A 26,368-nucleotide genomic window follows, 5' to 3' on the forward strand; every position below is an offset into this window, starting at 1 on the left:
ACTTAGGCCAGCCTCTCTTTCTTTCTTTTCCTCCGTCTCGCCCCTCTCAGAGCAAAGTGCATCACCTGCCTTGACTCCACGCTTAAAATAAGGTGCAACAGAAGAGTCCAAAAGAGATGACACCTGAGCTGTCAGCGTCTGCTGCGGAGGACCACCTCTGCTGGAGAAACTGCAAAATAAACATATTTAAATTAGGAATTAAAATAATATACATTGTTGTCCCACTGTACACTTTCAGGAAAAAAGAGCACATGAATCATGAAAAAAAATTACATTTGCATTATGCTGATTTTACACAGCAGTGTGGCTTCCCGGCTGATGGATAAAAGGAGAGAAGCTATAAAAAGAGAAAAAACAAACACTATATAAGCGGCGCTACAGGATGCTCAAGAGTGATGCTTATATGGTGACCATTCAAATGGTAAATAATAAATAATGTTAGACTAAATACGTTTTTATGCATTACATTAACGCACACTGGACCGTATTTCTTTACATGCACACTGTTAATGACCTTATTTATTTAGACTGTATAACTTCACGGACACCTTTTGTACACACATTTTGTGTTCTTTGTATTCTGTTTTTTCATTTTATATTTCTGAATTGCGTCTATATTTTTATCTCTTATACCATTTAAATTCCATATTTTTTTATTCTTCCTTTATGTTAATTGTTTTGCGCCAAAACGCCAAGTCAAATTCCTTGTAAATGTAAATGTACTTGGCAATAAAACCAGATTCTGATTCTGATTCTCAAACAATGAGCGATGGAGATGTAATTGCATGAGGCAGAGCAGATGTTATGCAATCAATTATGTACCAGTGCAGTTAATTTGGTTGATGGTCTCGCAGACCCTCGTGATCACATACCTTACTAACCCTTCCAGTCAGCACAGTGACAGAGGTGAGTGACTCAGATGGAGGCAAAAGCAGCCGAGGTCAGTTTGCACCGGATTTGACTCGGCTGAGTTAGAAGTGACGGCACCCAAAAGCCCCCCCACCCACAATCCCTCTCCTCCTCTATTTCTATACAAACGTGTTTCTACGTATTTTAAATATTAATTTGTAAATCCTACAAAATTGTAACTTTTTCCCCCCACATGGAAAATCAGAGTGCATGTTGAAAAATCAGGCATCTCAAAATGATAAATCTGAAAATCAGTGGGGGAAATAAAATAATCTCTAAATCAATTTGTTTTACACAAAGTACATGTTTTACAGTGCTTATAACTAAAGGGAAAACAACAAACGTAACACAGAATTCTACATGCAAATCTTCATACCACAGCTTCACGACATGCCAACACATCTCAACTCTAATTGAGCTTAATGAGTAACACAGGAAATCCAATGAAGATTAACTCACAGCTTGACATCGACCTGTCAATGCTTGAAGTTGCTGTTGAGCCCTCAGAATCTGACCCACCAATTATCCTGAAATTTTAGCTTTTGTGTTGTTCTCCGAGTAAACGACAAACAAGCTCTGATAACATACCCCCAGAAAAAAGAATTTTAAAAAGTATTCAGACAACAAAAATTAAATAAACTTAAATTAAAAAAATATATTTAAAAAAATCTAATTAAATGTTGCAGAAAAATGTCATATAGCCAAGGTAGTTGTTAAAATGTGTAAAAAAAATTAAAAATAATTTTATATATATATATATATATATATATATATATATATAATAAAAAAAGATGAAAAAATAAATAAATAAAAAAGAATCAGTTCACAAAAAAATAATCCTTAAAAAAAATGTCTTGATCTGTTTCACAGATGGGTTTTTTTCTTTCACAAAATCACCACATAAAAACAATACTCGCTTGCGTCTTAGGGCTTCCGTACAAAACAGACCACTTAAAAAACAACAGCAACAAAAACATTTGTGAACACCAATTAAAAAAAACAACAAAAAACATTACAATTATTAATCATTTGACTAGGAATAGTTTATTAAAGGTGAGAAAACAAAACAAAAAAAGCCACAATCCATTTGTTTAATTGCTTAAAAGTATGTACATTATAAATAATTCCACTACATTACAACCATTTGTGTTTCCTAGTCTGGAGTCCTACATATTGAGATGTTACTGACGGGCCAGACGGAGGGCAGAGGGCAGAGGTTCAGGACGTCCAGTTTAACACGACTGGGGATACATTTGTTTATTTGCCTGTTTGCACTGAACACAACAGCTGGAGTAAGTTTGGTGTTTGACCTGTAAGTAAGTGTACCAATGACGTGTTATTGTTCAGAGGAGGACCAGGAAGTAGCTGGTGGATGTTTCTAGACCTAAAACTGCTGTAGGAGGACTAAGTCTTGTGTGTGTACTAACAACCCTTTTAACAGCCACACTATGACGGGAGGACTCTTTCCTGCTCTGTCTTCTGGGTGAAGTTCTCTCCTTCTTGTGCTCTATAATCCAGGCAGTTACAGAAATGCCCCTGGTTCGTCCCTCTTCTTCCGCGCTCGTTCATAAAGGGCTGCTCTTTCCCTCTGATACAGTCTTACAGGTTGAGAGGTGGAAACGCTAACCTGGACACTAGCTTTTGTTTTATTCAAACTCAGTCCTAGACTGTGTTTAAGCGCTAACTGCCCTGCTGAGGCTCTTGCTGCTGCTGCTGCTGCTGGTGTGAAGCTGCTGGGTTTAGATGAGAGGCAGAGGACGTGTGAGACCACGATGCCACGACGGATGCTGCAGGCAGACTCTGCACGCTGCACATCGACGTCGACAGCACTACCACGCTCTCCTCTGCCACCTCCTCCACGGTCATCCCTGCTCCGTCGCCGCCGCCGCTTCCACCGCTCATCCCGGCAGCCTTCCGGGAGCAGTCCACGCAGATGTAGTCCTCATTCTCGGCCATTTCGCACGAAACGCCCACACATACCTGGTGGAACCACTCATCGCAGCCGCCATCACACTGCACCCAGTCCACCTGGAAATAAGCACAGGCACACACAGGCAAACAAATGGTGACATGTGACAAAAGATAAAGGACAACACCAGGAAACACCGTGCCAATAATTGAAAAAAAAAAAAAAAACACGTGGCAGTTACAAAACAAAATTCAAGAAAAACATGATTTGTGTGTAATTTTTAACAGCACACGTTAAAGATACAAGTCAGTCATTGTTTGATTGATGTAATGTACTAGAGCAAAGAGCCAAAACATGATGTGTTTGTTTTTCACAGCACTAAGGAGTCAGCCAATTTCCTGTAGAATAAAAAAAAAAAATGGGCCGCTCGTGCACAATCAATGACAAAAATCCTTCTCCAACACCCTTTGCTTCTCTTCATCCTCATTTCCTCCTCTGATTGTTGTTACAGATTTAATAAAGCAAAACAAAGACTTATTTAAGCATTAATGCCCATTTTGTGAGAAGAGACAGCTGAAAAAATACACAATGTCCATCTTAATAACACCAGATGGCTTTTAATTAAGCCAACTTCAGGTGCAAGTTTAGAGCAGCACCTTCATAATTTCATCACATCACAGAAGAGCGAGCCTACCATTTCCTCGGCTCTGATTGGCTGCCCTGTGGACACACAGGTGAAGGAAACTGGCAACTGGTTAACTCTGCGGACAGTCTTGGTCTACAGTGCTGTCTCCGAAAATGACCGCTGCGGTGTTAATACGTTATGTGTAACTCTCTTTAAGGTGTTCCAGTGCTGTTATCAGCTGTTGATATTCAATAAAGTTCCATGATGTTCATTTCAAAAAGTGTTTGTTATTAACTTGGCAAAAAAACCCAAAATATCCTGTGTCATCCACACAGAGAGAGAGACACCTGGCTGTTTAAACTTTGCATGAAAAATATCTATTGACCAGAATTCAGTGCCTCTATCAGCGCAGTGCGGCGGGGACGTTACTAAAGAGGGTTGAGAAGAATCTAACTGACAAGGTCAACATCGTGGTCGGCGAACAGCACGGCGAGGTCCAAGAAAAAGCTTCAGTTTAACACGGCATCATGTCTGTTTCCATTAGGTCAGTCCGCACTGGAGGGGATTTTAAAATGCAGAATGAATTTGGCTTTTAAATTCTACATTTGCTCTATTTTATGGTGTAATTTTTATTCTTGCGGCGCCCTGGAAGAGTTGCTGCTACTCTGATAGCGGCTAATGAGGATCCAAATAAATAAAGGAAGAAATACGTTATTATTGAGCCTTGATAAAATCCTCATTACGCCAAAGGATCATTGATAATGGCACTGCTAGCAGGACCGATATTCACAACTTCACAGACATTTTTATGACAGAAAAGATACAGAACGTGGAAACAGGAGTGGGAAACACATCAGTTATACACGATGTATTGTGGCTTGTTCCATGAGGGATTTATCAAATAACCGTATCTCATACATCGACATAAAAGTTTCACCTATATTTAAGCCACCGCCGTGAGATCTGCTTAGGTGTTTCAGCTTTCTCCCTCTCGCAGACACAAAAAGCTCACAGTGAATAAGTCCTAAATTTGAATGGCTCTGCTTTAAATGGTTTCACTTTCAGCTAACTGCCAACCGCCTCGAGATCATGTCAAAAACATCAACACTTCCAGCGCAAGAAGAGCAAGGTGCTTCCGAATAAAAGCACAGTATTTTATTTTACTTAGTTACAACAGTACTTTGTTTGATGTTATTGTAACAGTACTTAAACATTATTTTAATAGTACTTTAACCTTATCATAACAGTACTTTATTGAACTTTATTATAACAGTAAACTGTTTAATGTTATTATATAAGTACTAGTAATTTATTTAACGTTATTGTAACAGTACTTAGTTTAAAGATATTCTAACAGTATTTATTTCACTTTATTATTATTATTATTATTTATTATTTTACATGCAAAAAGTAGAAAAATTGTCTTTGGTTTGCATGTGCAAATTCTGGTTTCCGCGTCTCAAAGGTAAAGAATTTTGTTCGGGCAAGTACAGAAATTATTTATTTCTTACCCTGTTATATATTACTGTACTAAACGCAGGTAATATCCCTTCTGGTATTTACATCTTATTATTACAATAAAAGCTGTGTATGAACACCTGATCTTTTTTCAGCGTGCACACAGAACCTACAGCTAGCAGACCACAGGGGCAAATTTAGTGAATTTGACAGAAAAACAATGGCTGAGTGCACCTTTAATCAAGGAAATAATTGGAGAATTATTCAAAAAATGTAAATAATCAACTGCAGTTCTTGACTAAATGAGACATAAGGGAGTGCAACATTTTACAATGTGATTTTAATAATGTGGCAAAAATGTTAATATTAGATGTGCTGAGATAATTATCATATGAATTTTGGCAAATACCTGGCGTATAATGTTAAAAAAAAATTGAAAACATACAGAACTTTGAGTTTTTAAAAGGTGCACAGTCACATGGTTGCCTTTGACCTCTGTTAAATGCTAATCTGTAGCTGTGTTTATCATTCATCTACGATATCCCCCTTGTGCCTCTTTGACTGCAACACCACCTCCTGACAACACAATCTCAGTCTACTGCAGTGAAACCCATATTTACGGGAAAAGACATATTTCATAATCAAATCACAATATTCAGGAAAAATTTTTGACAGGTACTGAAAGAGGCCAAAGACAATGTCCTCACCTTATCTTTACAGGGTCTCTGGCAGTTCTTGGCTGCACACACAGCATTCTCGTCGTTGGAGTCCTCAGCCCCGGACCAGTCGTACTTGGAGGGAATGTCGAGGATCTTCTTCTCCTTCCTCTTCTCCAGTCCCTCCCTGATGGCCTCTGCCTTGGCCGCTGCCTTCTCCTTCCTCTTCCTCTCCTTCTCCTCCTTGGCTAACCGTTTGGCGAGCTGCTTCATCTCCCGGTTCTTTTCCAGGTTGAGTTTGAGTTTCTTCTTCTTGGGTTTGCCCCCAAGACCCAGCTCCAGTCCCACCCTTTTCAGCTCTTTGGACTTGGCTGGTCGCATTTCGCCCATTGTCGAAGCTCCTCCTGCGGCGGCGGCAGCGGCCATCAGCATGTGGTGGTGCTCGGCTCTTTCTAACTTCCGTTTCCTCTTCTTCTCCGAATCCTTCAGCTTGAGCTTCAGAGGCTTCTCCATCAGAGAGTCGTCAGGCTGTGGAAAAGGAAGGTGAAAAGAGAAATTCTGCACTTATTTGACCTGCATCTATGCATCAATTAACAAAACTCAGAACCAACACAAGCCATTGATTCAAACCCAATTTTTGGTCTTTGCCACGGGTTCCAGCTGCGCAATCCAGTTGCATAATGGACGACCTCCCTACCTCCATGACCTGCAGGAATCTCTCCTCAGAGGGGGGATGCGTGGCCTGCAGGATCCTCCAGATGTGCTGGGTCTCATCCAGGGACACCTCCAGCAAGTCTCCCAGCATCATCAGCTCCTCCAGCTGGGCCTTAGCCTGCGGGGACAACTCGAGCACTGGCGGCTCCAGGCTGCGAGGGACTAGCGGGGTCTTCCTGGGCTGCTTTCTGGGCGTGCCCAGGTCTGAAAGGTAAACATCTTGACTATAAGATGATGAAGGCACACACACAACACTGGAATCTCTCAGTCCACAAAGTCCTCAAAATAATAGCTGTCCTTGAATCAGGGTTCCCATACATTTTAACCAAAGGATTTTCAAGACTTTTTTACAACTTTTTCAAAATATTTTACACCATTTCCATGACTTTATTTAAGTAGTTTAAAGATCCTGTAAATGAGTTGTCAGTGCATTTATATTTATGTTTGGATTTTAATTTGACAGGTTTGTATGCATTTGTTTGTGGTTAAAACAACCATTTGTTAAAACAACCGTTTGTTTTATAGACATGTCTACTAATTTTTTTGTGACCTTGCCTGAAGCTGAGCATTGAGGTTACCGTAATAAATAAGTGTTGATTGCTGTCACTTTCCTGTTTCTCTCCAAAAGTTTGTAAATTTCATTCTATTTTTTAGGGCATATTTGGTTACAATGACATACAGAATATTTGTATGTTTATGTATATATATATATACAGTATACATGCATATTTGTGTGTATGTGTGTGCATATGCATTTCATTTCTATTTATTTTTGTATTCAAGAGTTAACTTTTTTAAGTAAGGAAGCATATGTAGCTTTATTAGTAATGAAAAATGGAGAGGGGGTGGGATCAGATAACATTTACATTTCTTCCTACTCCTTTTCGAACATTGGATTTGACTGTTTCTTTTTTTCTGTTTCATTCTTTTTTTTATGCACTATTCTTTGCTGGTTTGTACATTTATGGTCTTAGGGAAAAAAAGAGGAAAAGAAAAACTTGTCTGAAATAACGATTTCAATCAAAACCAATCAATCAAAAATGTGACATCACATTTCTTAAGCTTGGTAATGACTGTCTGCTCTGTATGACAGCGCAGTGTTAGATTTCAAATAAGTCAAACAAAGAATGGATTTTGTGTAGCGTGTTTTGGGATTTTTATGAGGATATTTAAAAAAAAAGGAGAAGATAAGTAAATTCATAACTTTTCCTAATATTTCTGTTAATTCCAAATCATTTCCAGGGCTGGAAAACACTTTTTTAAATGTTATAACTTTACTAGGAATTTCATGACCGTGTTAACCCTGTTGAATCATCTGTGCAAAAAAAACAAAAACAGGGGATGATGGTTTGGCAGAGTCAAGTAATCTTAAATGTGACCTCACTTTGCACACAGGACTTGGAGGCTGAGGAGTAGGCATGTTCGGCGCAGAAAGAGGGCGTAGCAGTCGGCCACATGTGACTGACCACCTCCTCTGACTTCACAGGAATCTCCTCGTCGCAGAACAGGTACGGCTTCACCTCGCCTGGATCCTGCAACGAAGCAGACACCAACAGGGAAGAAATTTAAAAAATAAATCCTGCTTGCTTACAGGCAGCTTGGACAGCATCATTTGCCTCTCGTACCTTCATGTCATAACCATAAGTCTCCCTGATGTCCTCGTCTGAGTCGGTCTCCTCGTCATCGTAGTCCACGGACTGGCGAGGTGAGGCGGCTCTGCTGAAACCGGACTGCTGAAAAGTCTGGATGTGGCCCTGATGAAGAACAGAAACATGCAAGGTTGCATTTATTTGTCATTTTACAACACACTGAAATATAAGCTGTAGCCCCTTCATGCTACACACACATAAACATGTCAGCAAACACAGCGGAAACAGCGATATAGTGTTTAGTATAGTGATCACAGATGTCCAAATCAAATTCATCACTTTAAGCGGATGACTATTTAGAAAGTTCTTTTTTTTCTTAATTGCTCATGCAGATCTAATTCACTTTTGTATAATTTAACATGAATACAAAGTTACAAAACTGACAGCTTTGCTATTTATAGAATTTCACAGCGTTTCAAAATAATATTGTTTAATTTTGGTAGTATTTTCCACCTGTGCATTTGTTTTCCGTCTCCATCACTAGCAGCCGTGACTGTTTCTAATTGTTCAAATAGACTACACAAAGTATGGTGAGGATCTCACTGACTTTTGATTTTTGTCAGTTTGTCAAAAGATTTGATGAAATTACATTTTTCATAGTGAGAAAGTGACCTTCTTTGTTCCCGTCACGTTTCAATGCGCATGCAACACCAGCCTCAAGTAGGCAGTTTGAAGAGGATGGGTTACCGTGAGGCAAAGAAAGAGTGAAAAAAGAAACAAATTACTGTAGTTTTACATTTTTTCCAGATATTATATATATAAGACCTAAGATAAACACTGTAAGCAGACTATTAAGCAGCTGATTAATGTAAGCGTGATCATTCTAAACACTTTCCACTGTCTTGAAATTATGATAAAATAAAATAAAAACTATAATTTTGTGAGGTCATGGTGACACCACACCAAATTTTAATCAGTATGTTGTTCAACCTTTTTGCACATTTGTGCCAAATTGAGAAAATTCCCTGAAGGCGTTCTTGAGATATTGCTTTCACAAGAATAAGACTGATAAGGCCACGGTGACCCTGATCTTTGACTGCCAAAATCAAACCAGCTCTTTCTGGATGCAAAGTGAATGTTTGTGCCAAATTTGATGCAAATTTCTCAAGGCGCTCTTGAGATACTGCAAGAACAGGATGAATGGACGGACATATAGACTGAAAACATGATGCCTTTTGGCCAAGACTGTTTGCCGGCATGGAGGCATAAAAATTTGCATTCAGTGTCACTAATGTTTCTCATATTTACTGGGATCCAAAATATTTTCATAATCTGTGCATATAGTCCTTTTAAAATTTAACTTCTTCACTGAATTAAACAAAACATAAGTTTTTCTAGTCCCACAATGCCTCACATTCAGTTTGAGGTTAACCAAAACCATATATGCATCTTCTCTTTAAAAGAAAAAAATTTAAACAGCTTGATGCTAAATAAAATAGCGAAATACTTAGCCACACATTTAAAAAAGCAGAATTAAATAAAATAAGATAAAAGTAAGATAAAATGCTTTATTAGATCTATGAGAAATTTGACTGGCATCTTTCATCTGTAATTACCCCCATTTCTTCACATTTTAGCCTCACAGTCTTTGGGTGTATTTCATGTTTGCACATTAGTGCCCACTGCTGGTGCATTCCATACTTACATCCAAAACCCCTAAAGAAACCACCACAACAGCTACAACCTGCACCTCCAAACAGGATTCCTAGAGTCTCTGTTTTTGCATTGTCATTACAATAATGTAAAATCAATTAAAATGAAATTCTACAGTACCTGCAGGTCAGGGTTGGCAGCAGCTTTTTGCAGCTCAGCGTTGATGATCTTCTCAGTTTTCTCCCGAGCAGCCTGCTCCACCATGCGCTGGCTCAGCACAGACAGCTTTGCCAGAGCTGAGGACAGCTCCTCCGTGGCCAGAGCTTGACGCGCTCTGTCCTGGTGTGACAGTTAAGACCAGCGTAAGAATGCGTGTTTGGTTGAGATCAAAAGCAAATTGTAAAGTATTAGTTGTACATGAGAAGTTAAAAGCAGTGTTGTCATTTTTATGCATACCTGCCAGCTCATTGCCCTCTCTGTCAAACACTGGAGGGCTTCTCCTTCTGGAAGGCGCACCGGCAGCTTCTGCAGTGACACCAACAGCGACAGGATGGTCTCTAACCTCGGCCTCCTCGACCGCTGACACAGAGGACACAGGAATTTGGAGTCTTTGCTATTGCTCTGCCAACCCACTCCCAGCTTCTTCTGAGATCCCGTCTTAGGCAGAGGCACACACGCTCCGTGGAACCAGTCCTTACAAAGCTCGCACTGCAACATGAAGCCGCTGGCCGTCTTTCGACACAGGCAGAATTTGACCTCCTCGATGCGGTCGGCCATGGCCATCTTGGCTAAATTGGCAGCGCGGAGTGAGTGGATGGCCTCTACTTCTTTCTGCTCTTTGGCTTTGAAGGCTGCTACAACGATGGAAGGGTCTCGTACTTCTTCGAGGCCCTCCTCAAGGTCGCTCAGGGCGTCTGGGTCAAAGCCTCCTCGCTCCTTCTCCATGAGCTCCTTGACGCGTTTCCTCTTGCTTTTGCTGTTGCCGTAGACCCCGATGTCCACACGAGGACTGAGGACCTGACAAAATATGCCCACAGGAAAATAAGAGCTCACCAAACCTTGACGTTACAGAAGAAAATGTGATCTTGAGACACCTCAGCGCCTGCACTTCATTCATTTGCCTTTAAGTCAAGCAAACGCACAATATACGCTGTTTCAACTGAATATTTTAAATTATACATCAACTTTTCTCACGGTGACCCACCTGGAGCAGTGTGTACGTGGAGTTCTTCTTGAGGAAGGTGCGAGCGGTCCTCTCCCTCCAGGCTCGAGCTGCAGCCACCTGAGACTCCACCTGGGCCAGCGGATCAAGCCGAACAGGAATGGAGCGACCCCTGGCAAGCAGGCTCTCCAGCTGCTCCAGGTAAGCATAGCTACTGCCACTCTGTGTGAGGTGGACACACAGGAGGAGAGAGGTTAGTGACATTTTAAATGGTGCCCTCATTCAGAGCAAGAAGACCCCGACTAAAGCTGCATTTACACTGCCTGTTCAAGGCGGTAATATCATGCCATCATGCCATTCTGTATATAATGTCCGACTGCGGAAAGGGGGGACAGGGTGGTAGTAACAGCCCTGAAATGAGGTCTGTGTCAAGCGCAAAGCCGGAAAGACGTGACCATGAGTGTGACATTTTGACGTGTTTATGCATGTGACCCCAACAGCAGATTTAAAAAGCAGCAGTTAGCACAATGGTTAATTCAAAGGACGAGATCAGCTGCCGTACTCGGAGAGGGTAAATGATCGTGATTGACGTGTTATGCCTTTGTTATTGTTAAGAAAGTGTTGCCAATGCATATGTTTTATGTGACACACGTGTGTCACACGTCATGCCCAACATGCCTCATTTGATCGTGATACTGTTGTTGGTTGGTTCTGTGTAAAACCTGTAGTGTGATCTCTGTGTAAAAGCAGCTTATGTCTCAATCAAAGACCCACACGAGGACACATGGCTTTAGATATGGATAAATAAACTTCTAAGTGACACAGTGTACACATAGACAGTACCTGAATGGCTTCCACCTTGGACGTCCACTCCTTGGCCTTCTGTAGGGCCTCTCGGAGGGCCAGGATATTAGGAAGGTACGCTGGGATGTTCCTAGCTTCCAGCACAATGCTCTCCAAGGTCACCATACTGTGTCGAGGCCTGGGGTTTTTAAATGACAGACCGATGTGACATGATCCAGCATGATTAAAGGCTTTTTAAACATTTTTTCAAAGTAGCAGCAGTTGAGGTGCAAACATCCACATGAAATATTTGCAAATGTGTATGATTTGCAGCTTTACCTGGCCTGCAGGCAGGCGCGGGCCTTATCCTCCCATCTCTCTGAGACAGTCAGGATCTCTTGCAGCTCGGCCATGGCCTTCTCCACGGCATGGTGGGGAGCCAGGCCCACCCCTGAGTCTATCAACCTCTTCATCAGCTCCAGGGTTACGCGGTGAGGCTCGGCCAAGGTGACACGCACCTGAGATAAGGACGGCACAAGTTACATGAGGACACAATTACAACAACTCCCGACAAATTTCACATACAGGTTGTGGGTGAGAGCCCCACCTCATCAAGCCAGCGGGCCTGCTGGAGCTCCTGTTTCAGTCGAGGCAGCTCTGGCAGCTCCACATCCAGACCGCTGCCCAGGTCCAGTAGTGCCTGCAGCTTGGAGGAATCTGGCATCTCGTCCGACAGTGCCACCTGAGCTCGCTCGTGGAAGTCCTCCACATTCTCCAGTAACTCCTAGAGACATGGGAGGTGACAGGCACATTGGGAGTCAAGGAACCGCAAACAAGTCAAGTTGCACTTAAAATTTACGTCCATGTTTGACAAACGCGGATACTTCACACTCGTCTTCAACTCAGCAGCACTGAAGATCTATAAAATCAGCACAGTTTCAAAGCGGACACCCAAGATGAGTGTCACCACTTCAGTGTCTGACAAAATGTCTCCAGTAGACATGAAAATATGTAAAATATCATCACTTCATTATCTTATTCTGTAAGACATTTGTGTAAAATTTTGCGAATGAATTATGGCCCAGAACATGTTTTGAGAGGTCACAGTGACTTTTGACCACCAAAATCTAATAATTCTATCCTTGAGTCCAAGTGGTCCTTCGTGCCAAAATTGAAAAAAATCATACGGTGTTCTTGAGATACCACTGTCACAAGAATAAGTCAGATGAGGTCGCAGTGACCTTGACCTTTGACCACCAAAATCTAATAAATTCATTATTGAATCCAAGAGGATGTTTGTGCAAAATTCAAATATATCCATTCAGGGTGTTTTTTATTTTTGAGAATGGGGCGGAAGGATGAAAAGATGGACTGACAGGCAACCCAAAATCATATTGCCTCTAGCCATGGCTGTCTCCGGTGTGGGGGCATGAAGAATACGGTGTGAACTGTATCTCATGGGTAAGCAGATATAGCAGGAACTCACTTTGACTTGCCGGGCCTGGCTGATGATGCATGGCAGCCTATAAAGCTGATCTACGAAGGCCTTGAGCTCATCCACTGTCAGTTTGGTGCGATTACGACTGCTCTCAGAGCGCAGACGGCTGCTGCAGACACACATGGGAAAAAGTGTGACAGTTAAATTTGACTTTGAACCTGAGCAGATACAGCGCTGATTTAAAAAGAAAAAAAAAAGTTAGCTTGTCAGTAAAATGCTTTTTTGTGGGGTTACATTAAAGCTTATTCTATTCATGTCCACTGACCTGTGCCTCTGTTTGCGGCTGAGCAGCAGCTGAGCAACAGAGGAGCAGGTCTCCGCCTCTTTAACCATCTCCCTCAGGCGACGGAACAAAGCTTTCTCAGGATACTTCCTGTCCTCTGCATCCTCCAGCAAAACCTTGAGCTCAATCAGATCTGTGAGACACACAAAACAATCATGCAATGGCCCAAAGAGATGAACAACATGTGCATATCTTGTAGTATTTAAGAACAAAAACCTTTCTTGTTCTTCTGGTCAGCAGCCAAGGCTTCTGTGACCCTCTTTGCCCACGTGTCATAAGACTGAGCTCGTGTCTTCACCCCGTACAACATGGCTGGAAACTCTTCCAGATCGTAGCGATACCTGAAACGTATCATGCAGATATCTACTTCAGAATATGGTGCAAGTGTACAAGTAAATGTTGAGAGTGTGACAAATTAGATTTCTTGCCCATGAGTTTTACATATTTGTTTTGTTAGACTTTATTTGTTTTGTCCATAAAACAAATTTTCTCTAACCGGAGACACTTGTTGCCGAGAGGACAGTCGCAGAGATCTGCTGCATGGTTGAGACAAACCAGTCGTTCAGGGCTGCAGGGACAAGTCAGTGCGGACAGGAAACAAGTGGTCTTGCACTTGTGACACTGGCGCTCATCGTCAGGTAGAAGTTCAAAGACCTCTTGCTCTGAGGACAGCACCCCCTGCGGATGAGGAGAGAGAACTGATGATGCAATCTCTTAACACACTGTGAAACACAAAGCTTTCAATTTGAGGCTGTTGTATTAAACAGGGTTCCCACACCTTCTTAAACGTCTAACTGAGGGACTTTTCAGGCCAAATTTCCCTAAATTCAAGAACCCAATAAGGCATAGTTTAAGACATTTTTTTGTTATTTTTGTTATTTATTGTTAATTTGCAAGGTGATATCCTGTGTGCATCAATCCATACTGATTTCCTGCTATCTTAAACAGGCCAATCTTAGTGAATGTATTTAGTGAACCACAAGTCCTGGAATCCCCATTTTCCATGCGTAGCTGAGGTTTCGCTTTTCGTTTGTTTATGACCATTTAACCAGCATCATTCGACTTCAATCATTCATGCATGCATGTGACAATCACACTTTTAAGCGGCAGATTACACATGAAACAATAAGGCAACTGCGGAAGACACATATGAAGACAGCGAAAGGTAGCCTGTTGACCTCTGTTACATAAACCTGAATTTGCTGAAAGTCCAAGTGGACATTTGTGCCAAATTTGAAAAAAATACTTCAAGGTTTTTTCTAAATATCATGTTCACAAGAACTAGATAGACAAGGTCAGTGGCCTTGACTTTTGACCTATCGCCACTAAAATCTACTCAGTCAACCTTTGAGTGTAAGAGGACGTTTGTGCCAAATATGAAGAAATTCCTGCACTGCTTTCTAAAGATATCACATTCACGAGAATGGGACAGACGGACAACCCAAAAACATAATGCCTCCTTCCACAGTTATCTCCGGCGCTGAGGCATAAAAACACAGAATAGAAGTAAAAAGGATTTCAATTTCCATTCTCACACAAAAATACACCAATTCAAGGCCATTCAATGACCTAGTCTATTTATGTCTTTTTTCCAAAACTTCTAAGGCCAGATTTTTTTCCCTAAAATTCACAAACTTTCCAGGACTTCAAGGACCCATGAGAATCCTGACTGACCTACAGATAAGGCAAAGGTTCTAAGACAGATGACCCTTAACCTCCCCCACTTTCAACATGCATAAAAAAAGACATTACTTTTTCTTGGACAGCCTGTCTGAGTTTTGTCTCCTCCTCCATCATTTCTCCCATTTCCTTAAAGACAGCAGCAGCCAGCTCCACGTCCAGACTCTCTGGATCAGCAGCCATCTTGCACAACAGCTCCTCATGGGAGAAGACGCAGTAGCGGTGGAGGCGGCGGTAATGGGCCACACACTGACGCCCCATAGGTAACTATGGAACGAAATGTGTGAAAGATAAATATGCACATTTGAAGGTAAAAACCTTTTTTTTTTCAAAAGGAAGAAGTATGTGCTTTGCCCTCACCCAGTCAGCGGTGCAGAAGTTTACGGCCTCTGCAAAGTTGTAGCCCTGGTTGAAGCCGCTGTGATAGGCTCTGGGGAAGGTCACCACAAACTCCCCCGCACACTGATTTGTCCTGTACACCTGAGGACGGGATATGTGCACAATTTTTTATGTGATTAAAAGCCAACACGGACCACATGATCAATATCTAATCAGATCTGACATCAACTAAACGGAACATCGAGGAACAGACTACATACAGGGACACCGTGCTCCATGAGGACGTTGGGATTCATGATGGTGACCAGTTGATGGAGGAGGTCGGGTTGGGAGTCAAACAGTTCCGGAGCCAACTTCTTCATCACGGCCTCCAGCTGCTCTGCTGCAGAGGCCGGCACTCCGTACCAAGTCTTCGGTTCACCCCTGAAGAACAGAGAATAAATTAACATTAAAGATACCAATGCTCTTTTACAGGGCGGCACACAGGTTTAACAGAATAAGGCTAGTTTTTCTGTGAGCATGAATAATTCAATCTTGTTACTTTTTCCAGTATTTACTTTTAATAACGTCATTTATGTTTCCAACAACGTGCAAATGTCAGAATTGTAGTTAAGTCTCACCAGTGCAGGAAGTTGATGGAGTAACTCCAGTGGTCCTCGATGTGCCAGCAGAATGAGGAGAAACACATGCCCACATAAAGCCAGGGCACCTTCATACCCGAGATGTCCACGTTGATGTGGGTGAGCACTGACTGCTCCAGCACTGGCATGTTATTCAGGTTCCAGCCCGAGTTGGCATATTCCTAACAGGAGAGGAAACAAAGTGCTTTCTTTCACTTAAGGGCAGTTGGTATGTTTTTACTTAATGTGGCACCACAAAATAAGAGAAAAGCATTTAAGCGATCTATTAGATGGAAGTCTGATGAACAAAATGATTTAAGGAATGTCTCTGAGACACACGGGAGTCTCCATCAGAAGTTGGCACCGATAGGACATTTTATAAACTATCATCATCAGCAGAACTGAGCTCAGATGTTGATCAATGTCTGCGTAGCCTCTACCTGTAACATGGGGATGTACATCACCGACCAGAGCTGGCGAGGGGAGGGTTGTGTTAAACGCTGAACGCAGCATAAAACTCTATTTTATCAAAGCAAGTGCTCAAGTACTACTTGCCTAATTAGCCTATAAAACAAAATATGTCATCCTTATGCAAAATAAAGAGCCTCACATCTGAGCTTCACATATTCATATATATCAGTTTTCGGATGACTTAGCCTCAGATGGTCTCCTCCACATGATTAAATGGTCCAATAATATTCATTGTCAATTTTTTTCCCAGCAAATTCATATCACACAATAAAGTAATTTTCCTCAAAATTTAGAAGGACTTCTTAATTTGTAAGGGACGCAGTCATCGTGTTTTATTCTTTCTGTGCAAACAGTCCAAATGATCTTTCTCCTGATGTGTATTTACACAGTTTTGACACCTTCTTCTGAAAAACGGATGTGTATTCTGGGCCGTTTAATTGCATTTACAGGTCAGAGTATGGGGCCGCTCCAACTTTAACAGCACCTGGTTTGATCACGGAGATGCGGGTGACGGTTAGCTTTAGGCAAAAACATCAGCACTGCCTCTTGATGACCTAAAGAGCACAGGATGATTTGACCCTGCTTGGCTGATCATGCTTCACTGCAGTAAAGTTAGCCTTCAGCCGCACCTCTGTGACTGCTGTGGCAGAGTATAATAAAGTCACAGTAGGTAAAACGTGTTGTTAGACATGTTAAAAACTTTGCCCATAAAGTAACATCTGAAAGGTTATTTAAATGCATTTTTTTTTACTTTTCAAGCCCTTGCATGGTCAGCTGGCTGAGAGTAACTTTACTGGCCCTGGTGTACGTGCTGGTGTGTGTGGAGGAGCTGAGCCCCACCCTCAGTGAAATACCAACACAAAAATATTGAGCATGAAAATGATACCAAATGAATAATGAAGAAATAATGGCAGGTAAAACCTTGATTTTTATGAATTGCACGCACATTTTTGGCAATTTCCACTATACTTTGCAGGTTAAAACTGATTCCATGTTTATTATCAAATCCTGCAACTCCATCTGTGTTTTTCGCTTTGTCAGAATTATAGAGCAATAATACAGCTCTGCTAGAAAATATAAGTACATATTTAGGGATGCGAAATAATATTGGGACGACAGCGGTGTAGGTCGATATTGGCTTTAAAATGAAATACTGGAATCAGCCAACATGCTGATTTCTGCCGATGTCACCAACCACTTTTTTTTTTTATTTATTGACAAAGTGAACATGTAAAAAACGTCAAACCTAACTTGAAGTATTTTCTTGTTTTGCACAATGAAAGAAAATTACATATATTAAAAAGCATTGCATTTTATGCATTCATCTTCTAGTGTGCCATCATGATAAGAGTTTGCATAAGATGATGTTAATTCCAGTACAGAAGGCGGGGAAAAAGTGGATATATCAAAAAATCGGCCGAATGAGTAGCATATCGGATATTGTGCATCCTTTATCATATTCTGAGAAAAGATGTGAAAAAATAAACATGAGATGAAATGTACACAATTTGTCTCACCTCCTCATCTCCCAGTAGCCTCCTTTTACCGTCCCTTACAGGAAAGCCACTGCCCACATCCTTGGAGCTGATGTCGGCGCCGTACTCCACGATGACATCCTCCTCGATGCTGCTGACCAGGCGCCAGAACTCTTTCTCCACCAGCTCTGTGGGGACCATCTGTGGGCACAAGTTGGAGATAATTCAATCGCCCTGCCTTCTCTTAACAAGGAAAAAAGCCTGTGAGTTAACACATTTAACATTGAACTGTTGAAGCAGAAAGTGAGACAGCCAGATAACAGAAGGACACCCGTGTAACAATACACAGAATTCACTGAGTGGATTTTACATACGTGAACGGGCATGTTGAAATAGTCAGACTTGAAGTGGTCGGCCATTTCTCCAAAGCTCTGGAGGCTGTACTCCCTCACGGCCTGCTCGAACCCAAAGGCCTCTCTGGGCTTACTGCACTCCTGTGAGGAAACACATTTACATCATATGCATTATGCATGAGAGGATAAAATTTGTAATGTACAGATGAGAACATTAATCACTTCGGTTATTTGTTAGGTGAACATAATCCTTTAGCGGTACAACATCATTCATTTTGGACTGAATGTCTGTTTTTGCATATGCGTTTGCACACGTGAGGATCTGAAAGTGATGGATGTAATATATTTAACGCTTTGAAACCTGGACATCACTTTTTTTGTGCTGCTTTCAGATGACTTTCAGAAGTATTTTGACCTTTGAACCCAGAGCAAATTGGTTCGGGCTCTTTCAAAAACATGCAAAAAAGGCAAAAAGGAAATTTGTGAAAAAAATGTTCCACAAATTGCAAGAAATTAGATTTAGAAACAATATATACATATTTGAAAAAAGGGGGGAAAGGTCTAGGGAAAAAGATTTTTTAAAAATAAATAAATAAAAACATGGGAAAATTATTCTGGCTATATCTATTACTCTTATTACATATTTTAAATTATGTTACACAAAATTATTATAATTTTTTGAAACCTTTTTCTCTTTTCCCACTAACTTAAAGTTAAGTAATCTAAACTAATTTTAATGTACTTTTTTTTACTAAATTCTTGTTAACTTTTGGGGTAATTTCAGTTTCTCACTGCCTTCTTCTCATGTTTTTGAAAGGAATAGGTTTCAAAAGTTTTGTCTTTTTTTAAGGATTGTAATTGGACAGACGGCAGCGTTCAAGCCTTACCTCGGCAACACACTTAGGGCAGCGCCAGTCCCCCTTGGGCACGTCCTGCAGAGGCGGGATCAGGCAGAAGGTGTGGTAGCTGTCGTCACAGCCATCACACAGCAGGAGTCGGTCCTCCTCATCGCCCCGTCCACACACCAGGCAGAGGTAGAGGTCAATCTGAGGGATCAGTGCCACAGAACAAGCAGGGATGGTCACGCCAATAGTTTCCCGAGACAGAACAAACAGTTGAACTAGTACTCACAAAGTTGACCTCCAGGGTCTCCTTGCGTGGTCTCATTTTGATGGCGAAGGCCTGAGCTTTGAGGTGACGCTGCTTCTTGTTGAATGCATCATCTGAAAGGACAAAGGCAGCAGTGCGAAAATAGAAACACTCACAGCAATGCTGCAAATTTATTGCTCAATGTCTGCTACAAAAACAAAAAAAAAAACAAAAAAAAAAACACGTCAACTGAAAATAATCCTTACCAGCTGAAACAATCTCCAAACCGACCATCTTGGGACTTGTACCAAAGATCTTAAGGCCTTTTGGCTCCTTGTTTTCCCTCTAGAGAAAAACAACAACAGCAGCCTATGAAACAGAGCGATCCTGCTAAAAAGCCAAATGTTAGACGGCCTCTGGGGAGTATTTCCTTCACAGATGAGAAAAGGGGAGGGAGAGGGATCCTCAAAGTAAAGGAGTGAATGTTAAAGGAATAAAAAAAAACTGTTTAAAAATTACTCAAATCAAACACGTGACATAAAAAGGACACATTTATGGTCTCACAGTAATGTTTTAAAAATGTTCATTCAACAAATGTTGAAAAATGAACCCTCTAGCACCTGGATCGACATCACTTTTTTTTGATGCATTCAGGCACCTTTCACAAGCATTTCACCTCTGAAACCTGAGAAAATTTGTTTGATTTCTTTTGAAAATGTCAGGGGAAAGGCAATGGGCAACTTCACTGTAAAAGTCCTGCAAATTGGAAAAAAAAAAAGACGTAAAAGTTGACCTGAAAATTAGCTGGAGATGGGGGTTATTACACGTTATAAAAAACTGGGGACATTTGTCAAGAAAACTATGTTTATAAGTCTATGTTAATTTATTTTTACAAAACTATATTATTATTATTTTTTGTAGTAGTAGTAGAAGAGGTGATTGTAGTAGTAATAATATAGTACTAGTAGTATTTTTTCTTTTTTCTGTCTTTATTTATTTATTTACTTTTTTTTTTATTTTTAGCTCATTTTCAGGCGATTTTCTAGGAATTTTTTTTCGGGATTATTCTGGGACCATTTCCAAGTTGCTTATTGCCTTGTCACATACTTTCGAAAGGATTCAAGCCAATTTGCCCATATTTCAAATAATTAAAAAATGCTTATTACACTTTTGAGATAAACTTGGCCCAAAAATAAAATCCTAGTAAGTCTCACAACTACAAATGACACATTTTTTCACAATACGTCATTGTAGTTGTATTTTATTCCATTTACCTCAGACTTCAGGCGCCTGGAGCGTCTCTCAGGCAGAATCCGCTCTTTGGTCTGCAGCGCATCGCCCTCCCCATCTTTCTCCTTCTCCTCCTCCTCATCTTGCTCCTCTTCTTCCACTGCCTCCTCACCAACTCCCTCGTCCACCTCTTCCCCGTCATCTCCCTCTTCGTATAGCCGCTGAATGCCCTGACAGGACAAAACAAGTGAAGTGAACACAAATTAGGCAGTGCTTCCCACAGACTCAGAGTCTATGTGTGACAGTAGCTGATGACGGATTGGTCAGAAAACGTTTTTAGTTTTTTTTTGTGTGTGTGTGAGTGTGTGTTTCCCCTCTCTGAATGTAGATGTTGTTGTGTGGCAATGAGCGCGGCGTAAAAGATACTCTTCATGAGATGTTTTTCCTCGGCAGCACCTTGTGTAGTTTGAGTCGCACAATGGAGAATTGATCTGTCCATCACTCAGCTCAATCAGAGATAATCAGATCAGATTGATAGATCAAATTAGAGGAGCAGCTGCAGAGGAGGAGTGTGAAAGCAAACTTTTAGACCATTGCCTTGGACCCCAAGGTTGCATAAATTTCTAAAAGAATTTAGCCAGTTTCATCTAATGTAGGACGGAAAAACGGACTCTGAAATGAGAGCCCTGTTGTTCTAAGAAACAGGATGTTGTATTTCTGTAAGCATTATTCAACAGTTAAGTTTCACTTTCACTGTGCCTGATGTTCTGCTGCTCCTTTTGTGCCAAGAGTATGCTTTGTGCTCCAAGAGTGTGGTGCTCTAAATAACCAAATATACATATGTTCCAACAGCTCTCCTAATCCACGGTCCAACTTTAAAAATAGAACATCAATATGTAGTGGAAAATGCTGATATTGAGGCGGGCCGCCATAAATAAATAAATGTGTGAGAAATCCTGGTTTGGGAAGATTTAAAATCTGCCTGTTCCAAGCTTTGAAGGAACAGGGGTATTATTAATGTGACATACAGCCCACAGTTGTTGCCAACATGTCTGATTTTGTCAGACCAGCTTTGGTTGTTGAGCCACAGTATGAAGCGATCCAACACTGACATTTGGGAGACACTGGGAACAGCCAAGAAACATTTTCCCCAGTGTGGAATAAAAAGTAAAGTAACAAATTAATAACAACATCCACTCACAAGATGTCCACTTACTCCAACTTAGACAGTTGCTGTACAATATATCTAAAACAATGTATTTTATATATTTCATGTGCCGTGGTGCAAAATGGATAAATTCCTAACAAATTCAGGTTAACAACAACAGTGTGTTTACATGTTGATTCGTGTCAGGGGCTTGGTTTTCTCATTTGTGCGGCTGCTTGGTCAAACTGCGTTATCTATGTTAAATGAGTAGCACTCACTGTCAGCGTGGCCCCAGACTGGAAGAGTTCGTATGGATAAAGGATCCTCTCGTAGTGGGAGCGCAGCAGTGAGCCGGTGCCTTTCCCAGGTGGAAAGCCCATCCGACTGGCCACTTTGGACCACCTCTTCTCTTTACACACCATCTCAAAGCCGCCCTCTGACGACACAATCTGAGGCACAAAGGAATCCAACATGAGCATTTTTACCCGCAGGAAAGGACAAAATCAACACTAAACTGCCAAATGCAAATTAAGAAATTTAAGTAATCTTGCTAAAAATCAATGTTATATAATCAATAATAAAAACAACAGCGCATTAAAGAATATTCAAACTGATGTAGTTTTACCTTGCTTAGCTGATAGAGGTCCAAAACTTTTCTCTCCACATGAGGGAATCGGGTCTTGGATCCCTGTAGCTCCCAGAACTTTGCGATTTGATCCAGAAAGTTGAGCCTAACCCGAGTGAGGGCCTGCACAGACAGGAGAGAGGATGCTAAATGAAGGGGCCCCATTTTCTGCTGTTATAAACACCTCAGGCAAAATTATGTTTAAATGGCTGCACTCTGATACACAACCATACAGTGAAACTGTATAACTCCCATATTAGAGCTGTCCTGATTTACATATGTTAAACGATACAAAAAGGAGAAGAGGGCTTAAAAAAAACCCACAAACATCCAAATCTCAACAGGTAGAAAACAGAAAACATATTGCAGGTGGAGACAGTCTGAATAGTCTGCTGCTATCTAAGGAGTATATCGTAGGGGTCAACAATAATTGTCCTGGCCAATTATTGGGGCCGATATTTGGCATTTTGCCAGTTATCTGGATTGGCATTTTATGTTATTGATTGCAGATAAAATAAATTAATGCAAAAGTGGGAAAAAAAGTGTCATCGTGGGAGGAACTTTTACTTTGTGAAGCCTCAGGGAGCTATTTTATTTAATCATTTTATTATTTAATTTTAACTTGACTTTATAAAAAAGTTACCGGGAACTTGCTGATTATGATGATGAATATTTCAGTTGTAATTAAACATTTGTTATTTGTGGTGGAGTTTGTTATATTCCAAATTCTAAATACTGACAGAAAGATTTTCATTTTTATTGTAAATTCATATTGGTTCCAAATATCGGTTATCGGTCTCATTAAAGATTAATAATCGGTATTGGCCCTGAAAAACCAACATCGGTCGACCCCTAGTATGTAGCATTGATGAGTTCATTAATGACAATCTTCAAAAGGAATAATTCACCCAAAAAATGGCTATTTGTATATTGATTAATCATGTTGCATTACCTTGAACATGTGAAGTAAACTTCACACATCGTCAAACATATGGATTTATTGATTGGGGACAACATTTAACAAAGCAAAACTGTTTAAAACATCTGTGTACAAACTCTCGCACAACTCGTGCAGTATAATCCAAGTCTCATTTATCCAGTTGTGTGCTCAATACTTCTCAAACACAAGAAGACAACTTAGTATTGGAGCCTGGCTTTACAGAGAACATAAATAAGTTTCACTGAATACTTTCAGTTCAGTTTTAAATAATAAAGTTTTAGTGAAAATGTATGTGCTTAAGAAAAAATGAGCATAAAAGTGGATTTATGAGACTTGAATTATGCTGCATGAGTTGTGTAAGAGTTTGTGAACAGATATATTTTTGCTCTTGTTAAGCGTGGAGTTTTCTTCAAAAATTGAAGGTAATACGGCATGACTAACTGGTTTGCAATAGGTCATATTGCAGGTGGAGTCTTCCTTCAAACAGAGAAATGTTTATGGACAGTATCTTTGTTTCTCCCAGGTGTGGCGATATACATTTACAATGAGAATAATTTCCAGAGGACATACATGCAAAGTAATGCCTGAGACACACCTTCACTCAGGATTACTGCTTTGATCGCTGATGCATCTCCTTGGCAAACTCACCTCAAGCTCATTCAGCCTTTGTACGCGAGGAGTGAAGCGGAAGTTGCGTACATCGCAGGCAAACGGAGGTTGCCAGTCCTGATAGACAAGAAAAGAATACCTTGTCACAAAACATCAACAATGAGGAAATGTATAGCAGCAATACTATAACTTTAAATAAATTAGTGTTTTTCAAGAAAAAAAACCAAAAAAACAAAAGCAGTTTTTTTAAGTTATGACTGTTCACAATATTACCACAGTCTTTACATCTCAGTTTTGACTATTTTTTACAGGAATGCCATTGTTAAGCTATCATAATAAGTATATAATTCTTCCAATTTTGAGAAGGTATTGAGCATAACTGGCCACAAAGACACAACCCAACATTTAATAGTCCTATTAAAAAATTAAACGCACTGGAATGGTTATTTGTGTAACTATGTATAATAACATAACTGTGTGTTTACGATCTGACAGGAGGGCCAGGCCTGCATGTGGCCCAATGTCGCATCTTTGCAGCTAACAATCACTGGACTGAACTTCTTGTAACCGGAACTGTTGAATTTATTTTGTCTTTCCAAAACTTTTCTGAACAGTAAATAAAACCCAGTGTCAAAGAAGTGCAAAATATGTGCGGTGGAAAGCAAAGAAATTAAGCCTTATTTGACCTCTATTAGAGTAATGGCAACTAGTAATGTCGTTGCCTATCGCAAAATTTACGCAGGCCTTAGTAAACCACTACCACCTCCGTAGGAGCATAAGCAAATCATTGCAAACATCAATACAATATTTTTGCAGTGTTTAGTATTATAAGTTAGTTTACCTCGGGGGGTCGGATCTTGCAGATGCCCGTTTTCTCTGCAATGGGTCGGATCTTGTTGATAAATCCTAAAGGATCCGAGAAATCCTCCCAACTCGGCTCAAAAACAGGACACTCAGGAGGGGGGACGAACTCAGCAAATGCAGACATGTTGGTGCCAGTGAAACAGTCTTTAAAAATTATTTTTTATTTTAAAAATGCACCGAATTGAGCTCAACAGTCCATGGTTATTTCCAATAATTCTCGTCTTGGGGAACTTCCTCCGTGTCCATCATGATCCTTCAAATCTCCTAAATCACGAATACCTCCAGTGACAGGGCATCCCAGCCGCGATGGCGAATCATAATCTGGTTTGCACAAATACAACAACCGCTGATGATCAATGTTTTCCCATCGTCCGTAAACAGAGGGCCAGGCCAGGCCGGGGAGTCTCCACCACCACTCCCCTACCTGGGACGGAGGGCAGGGTTAGTCCGAAACGCCATCATTCCTACAACTTCACAAAATAAACTCTACAGGCAAGACTTTGGATTATCGCAGAATTTGAAAAGAAGTTTGTAAATACAAAACACCCCGGCCTGAACGATATGATGTTGACTGCAATGTTATGTTACGCAAGCTAACGTTGCTATCTATGTACCTGGGTAATGCATGATTTCTTCGTGATGATGCATTTCCAACAAAGTTATCCACGGTTGGCTAGCTCCTGCGGCTAGCTGGTAATGTTCATTAGCTAACGTAATCGCGCTCGCTCGCCGGGCTTCATTCAATACATTCTCGACTTTACGTCCACTTCTTCGAGCACCTGATAGCTAAGTACCAGGACCACAACAAGGAGGCGGCTAGTGGTAGCAAGTGTACATTGTTTACTGGTGTCGAGCAACCCCCATTCATTGAGGCATTTGAGGCTATGGTAAACTAGCATACGGCTAATTTGGTTGGCTAAAATCAGCTTAGCTACCGCTGCTCATTGCGCAGCTAACATTAGCTGAGAAAGTCGGTTGACAAACACAGTCCGCCATGGCTCCACTAGGTTCATTGGAATCACGTAGAAAATGCGCTATAAAACTTTTGCTTTGTTTTACCGGGTGTCCTTTCCGTATGATTTAACGTCGTCCGTATGTTTTGTGTCCGCATTAGCCAATGTGCTAGCTACAGCTAGCTAGGTTGGGATAGCTGTTGTGATACCTTCAAGAACACTCGTTTTTTTTATTACTTCCGAGTTCGCAGCAAGAAAACTCTTAAGTTTCTTCTGCTCGTACGATATGGTAGGAATATTAGCATACTTTTTTTTCAATGGTGTGACTAGACAACTCAAGGCACCCATTCAACCATGGAAAATTACCTTCCTTTTACATTTCTAGAGACAGTTTTTAAAACATATTTGACAACAACTTAAAAATTGAAAACTGCAATTTCAAATTGGCAAAAACGATTAGATTCTTTACACATTTCAGTTTAATTTATTTTTATTTAGATTTTGTTTATCTACTCTACATTTTATTTATCATGTAATTTAACTTATGTATTGACTAACTGATTAATCAATGGATTGGTTATGTCAATAAAGTTTGAGGAATTTGAAAAAACAAACAAACAAAAATCATTAATTCATGCAAATCATATAGCTTTATCATATAACTAATTAAGGAAACCCCCTGTGTGTGTTCATAATTGTGTCTATTTTCTTTTATTTCGTTGTTGTCTCTCTAA

General features: G+C 40.6%; 1 protein-coding gene across 3 annotated transcripts; it reads right to left on the minus strand.

The window, feature by feature from the left end:
- Positions 1–1,927: 1,927 nt before the first annotated feature.
- On the minus strand, positions 1,928–25,862 carry kdm5a (lysine demethylase 5A). Of its 3 annotated transcripts, none has more exons than XM_088072443.1 (30): positions 25,296–25,862; positions 24,659–25,105; positions 23,857–23,934; positions 22,269–22,391; positions 21,922–22,092; positions 20,541–20,726; positions 19,533–19,611; positions 19,309–19,400; positions 19,065–19,223; positions 18,199–18,318; positions 17,867–18,025; positions 15,879–16,060; positions 15,519–15,681; positions 15,280–15,399; positions 14,992–15,186; positions 13,736–13,917; positions 13,456–13,580; positions 13,222–13,372; positions 12,945–13,065; positions 12,066–12,242; positions 11,798–11,976; positions 11,519–11,657; positions 10,718–10,897; positions 9,970–10,530; positions 9,694–9,852; positions 7,897–8,025; positions 7,656–7,803; positions 6,255–6,475; positions 5,609–6,085; positions 1,928–2,937 (listed from the first exon to the last, which is right to left on the minus strand). In XM_088072443.1, the coding sequence occupies exons 2-30, from the start codon at positions 24,803–24,805 to the stop codon at positions 2,590–2,592; spliced, it is 5,271 nt and encodes a 1,756-aa protein (XP_087928569.1). In that variant the 5' UTR covers positions 24,806–25,105; positions 25,296–25,862; the 3' UTR covers positions 1,928–2,589. The 3 variants fall into 3 exon arrangements, with proteins under 3 accessions (XP_087928569.1, XP_087928570.1, XP_042367110.2); XM_088072444.1 differs by having other exon boundaries at positions 25,741–25,848; XM_042511176.2 differs by having other exon boundaries at positions 24,659–25,862.
- Positions 25,863–26,368: the final 506 nt, after the last annotated feature.

Source organism: Plectropomus leopardus, chromosome 22 (assembly GCF_026936395.1).
Source record: "Plectropomus leopardus strain MGB_pleo_1.0 chromosome 22, ASM2693639v1, whole genome shotgun sequence".
Classification (NCBI taxonomy): Eukaryota; Metazoa; Chordata; class Actinopteri; order Perciformes; family Serranidae; genus Plectropomus; species Plectropomus leopardus.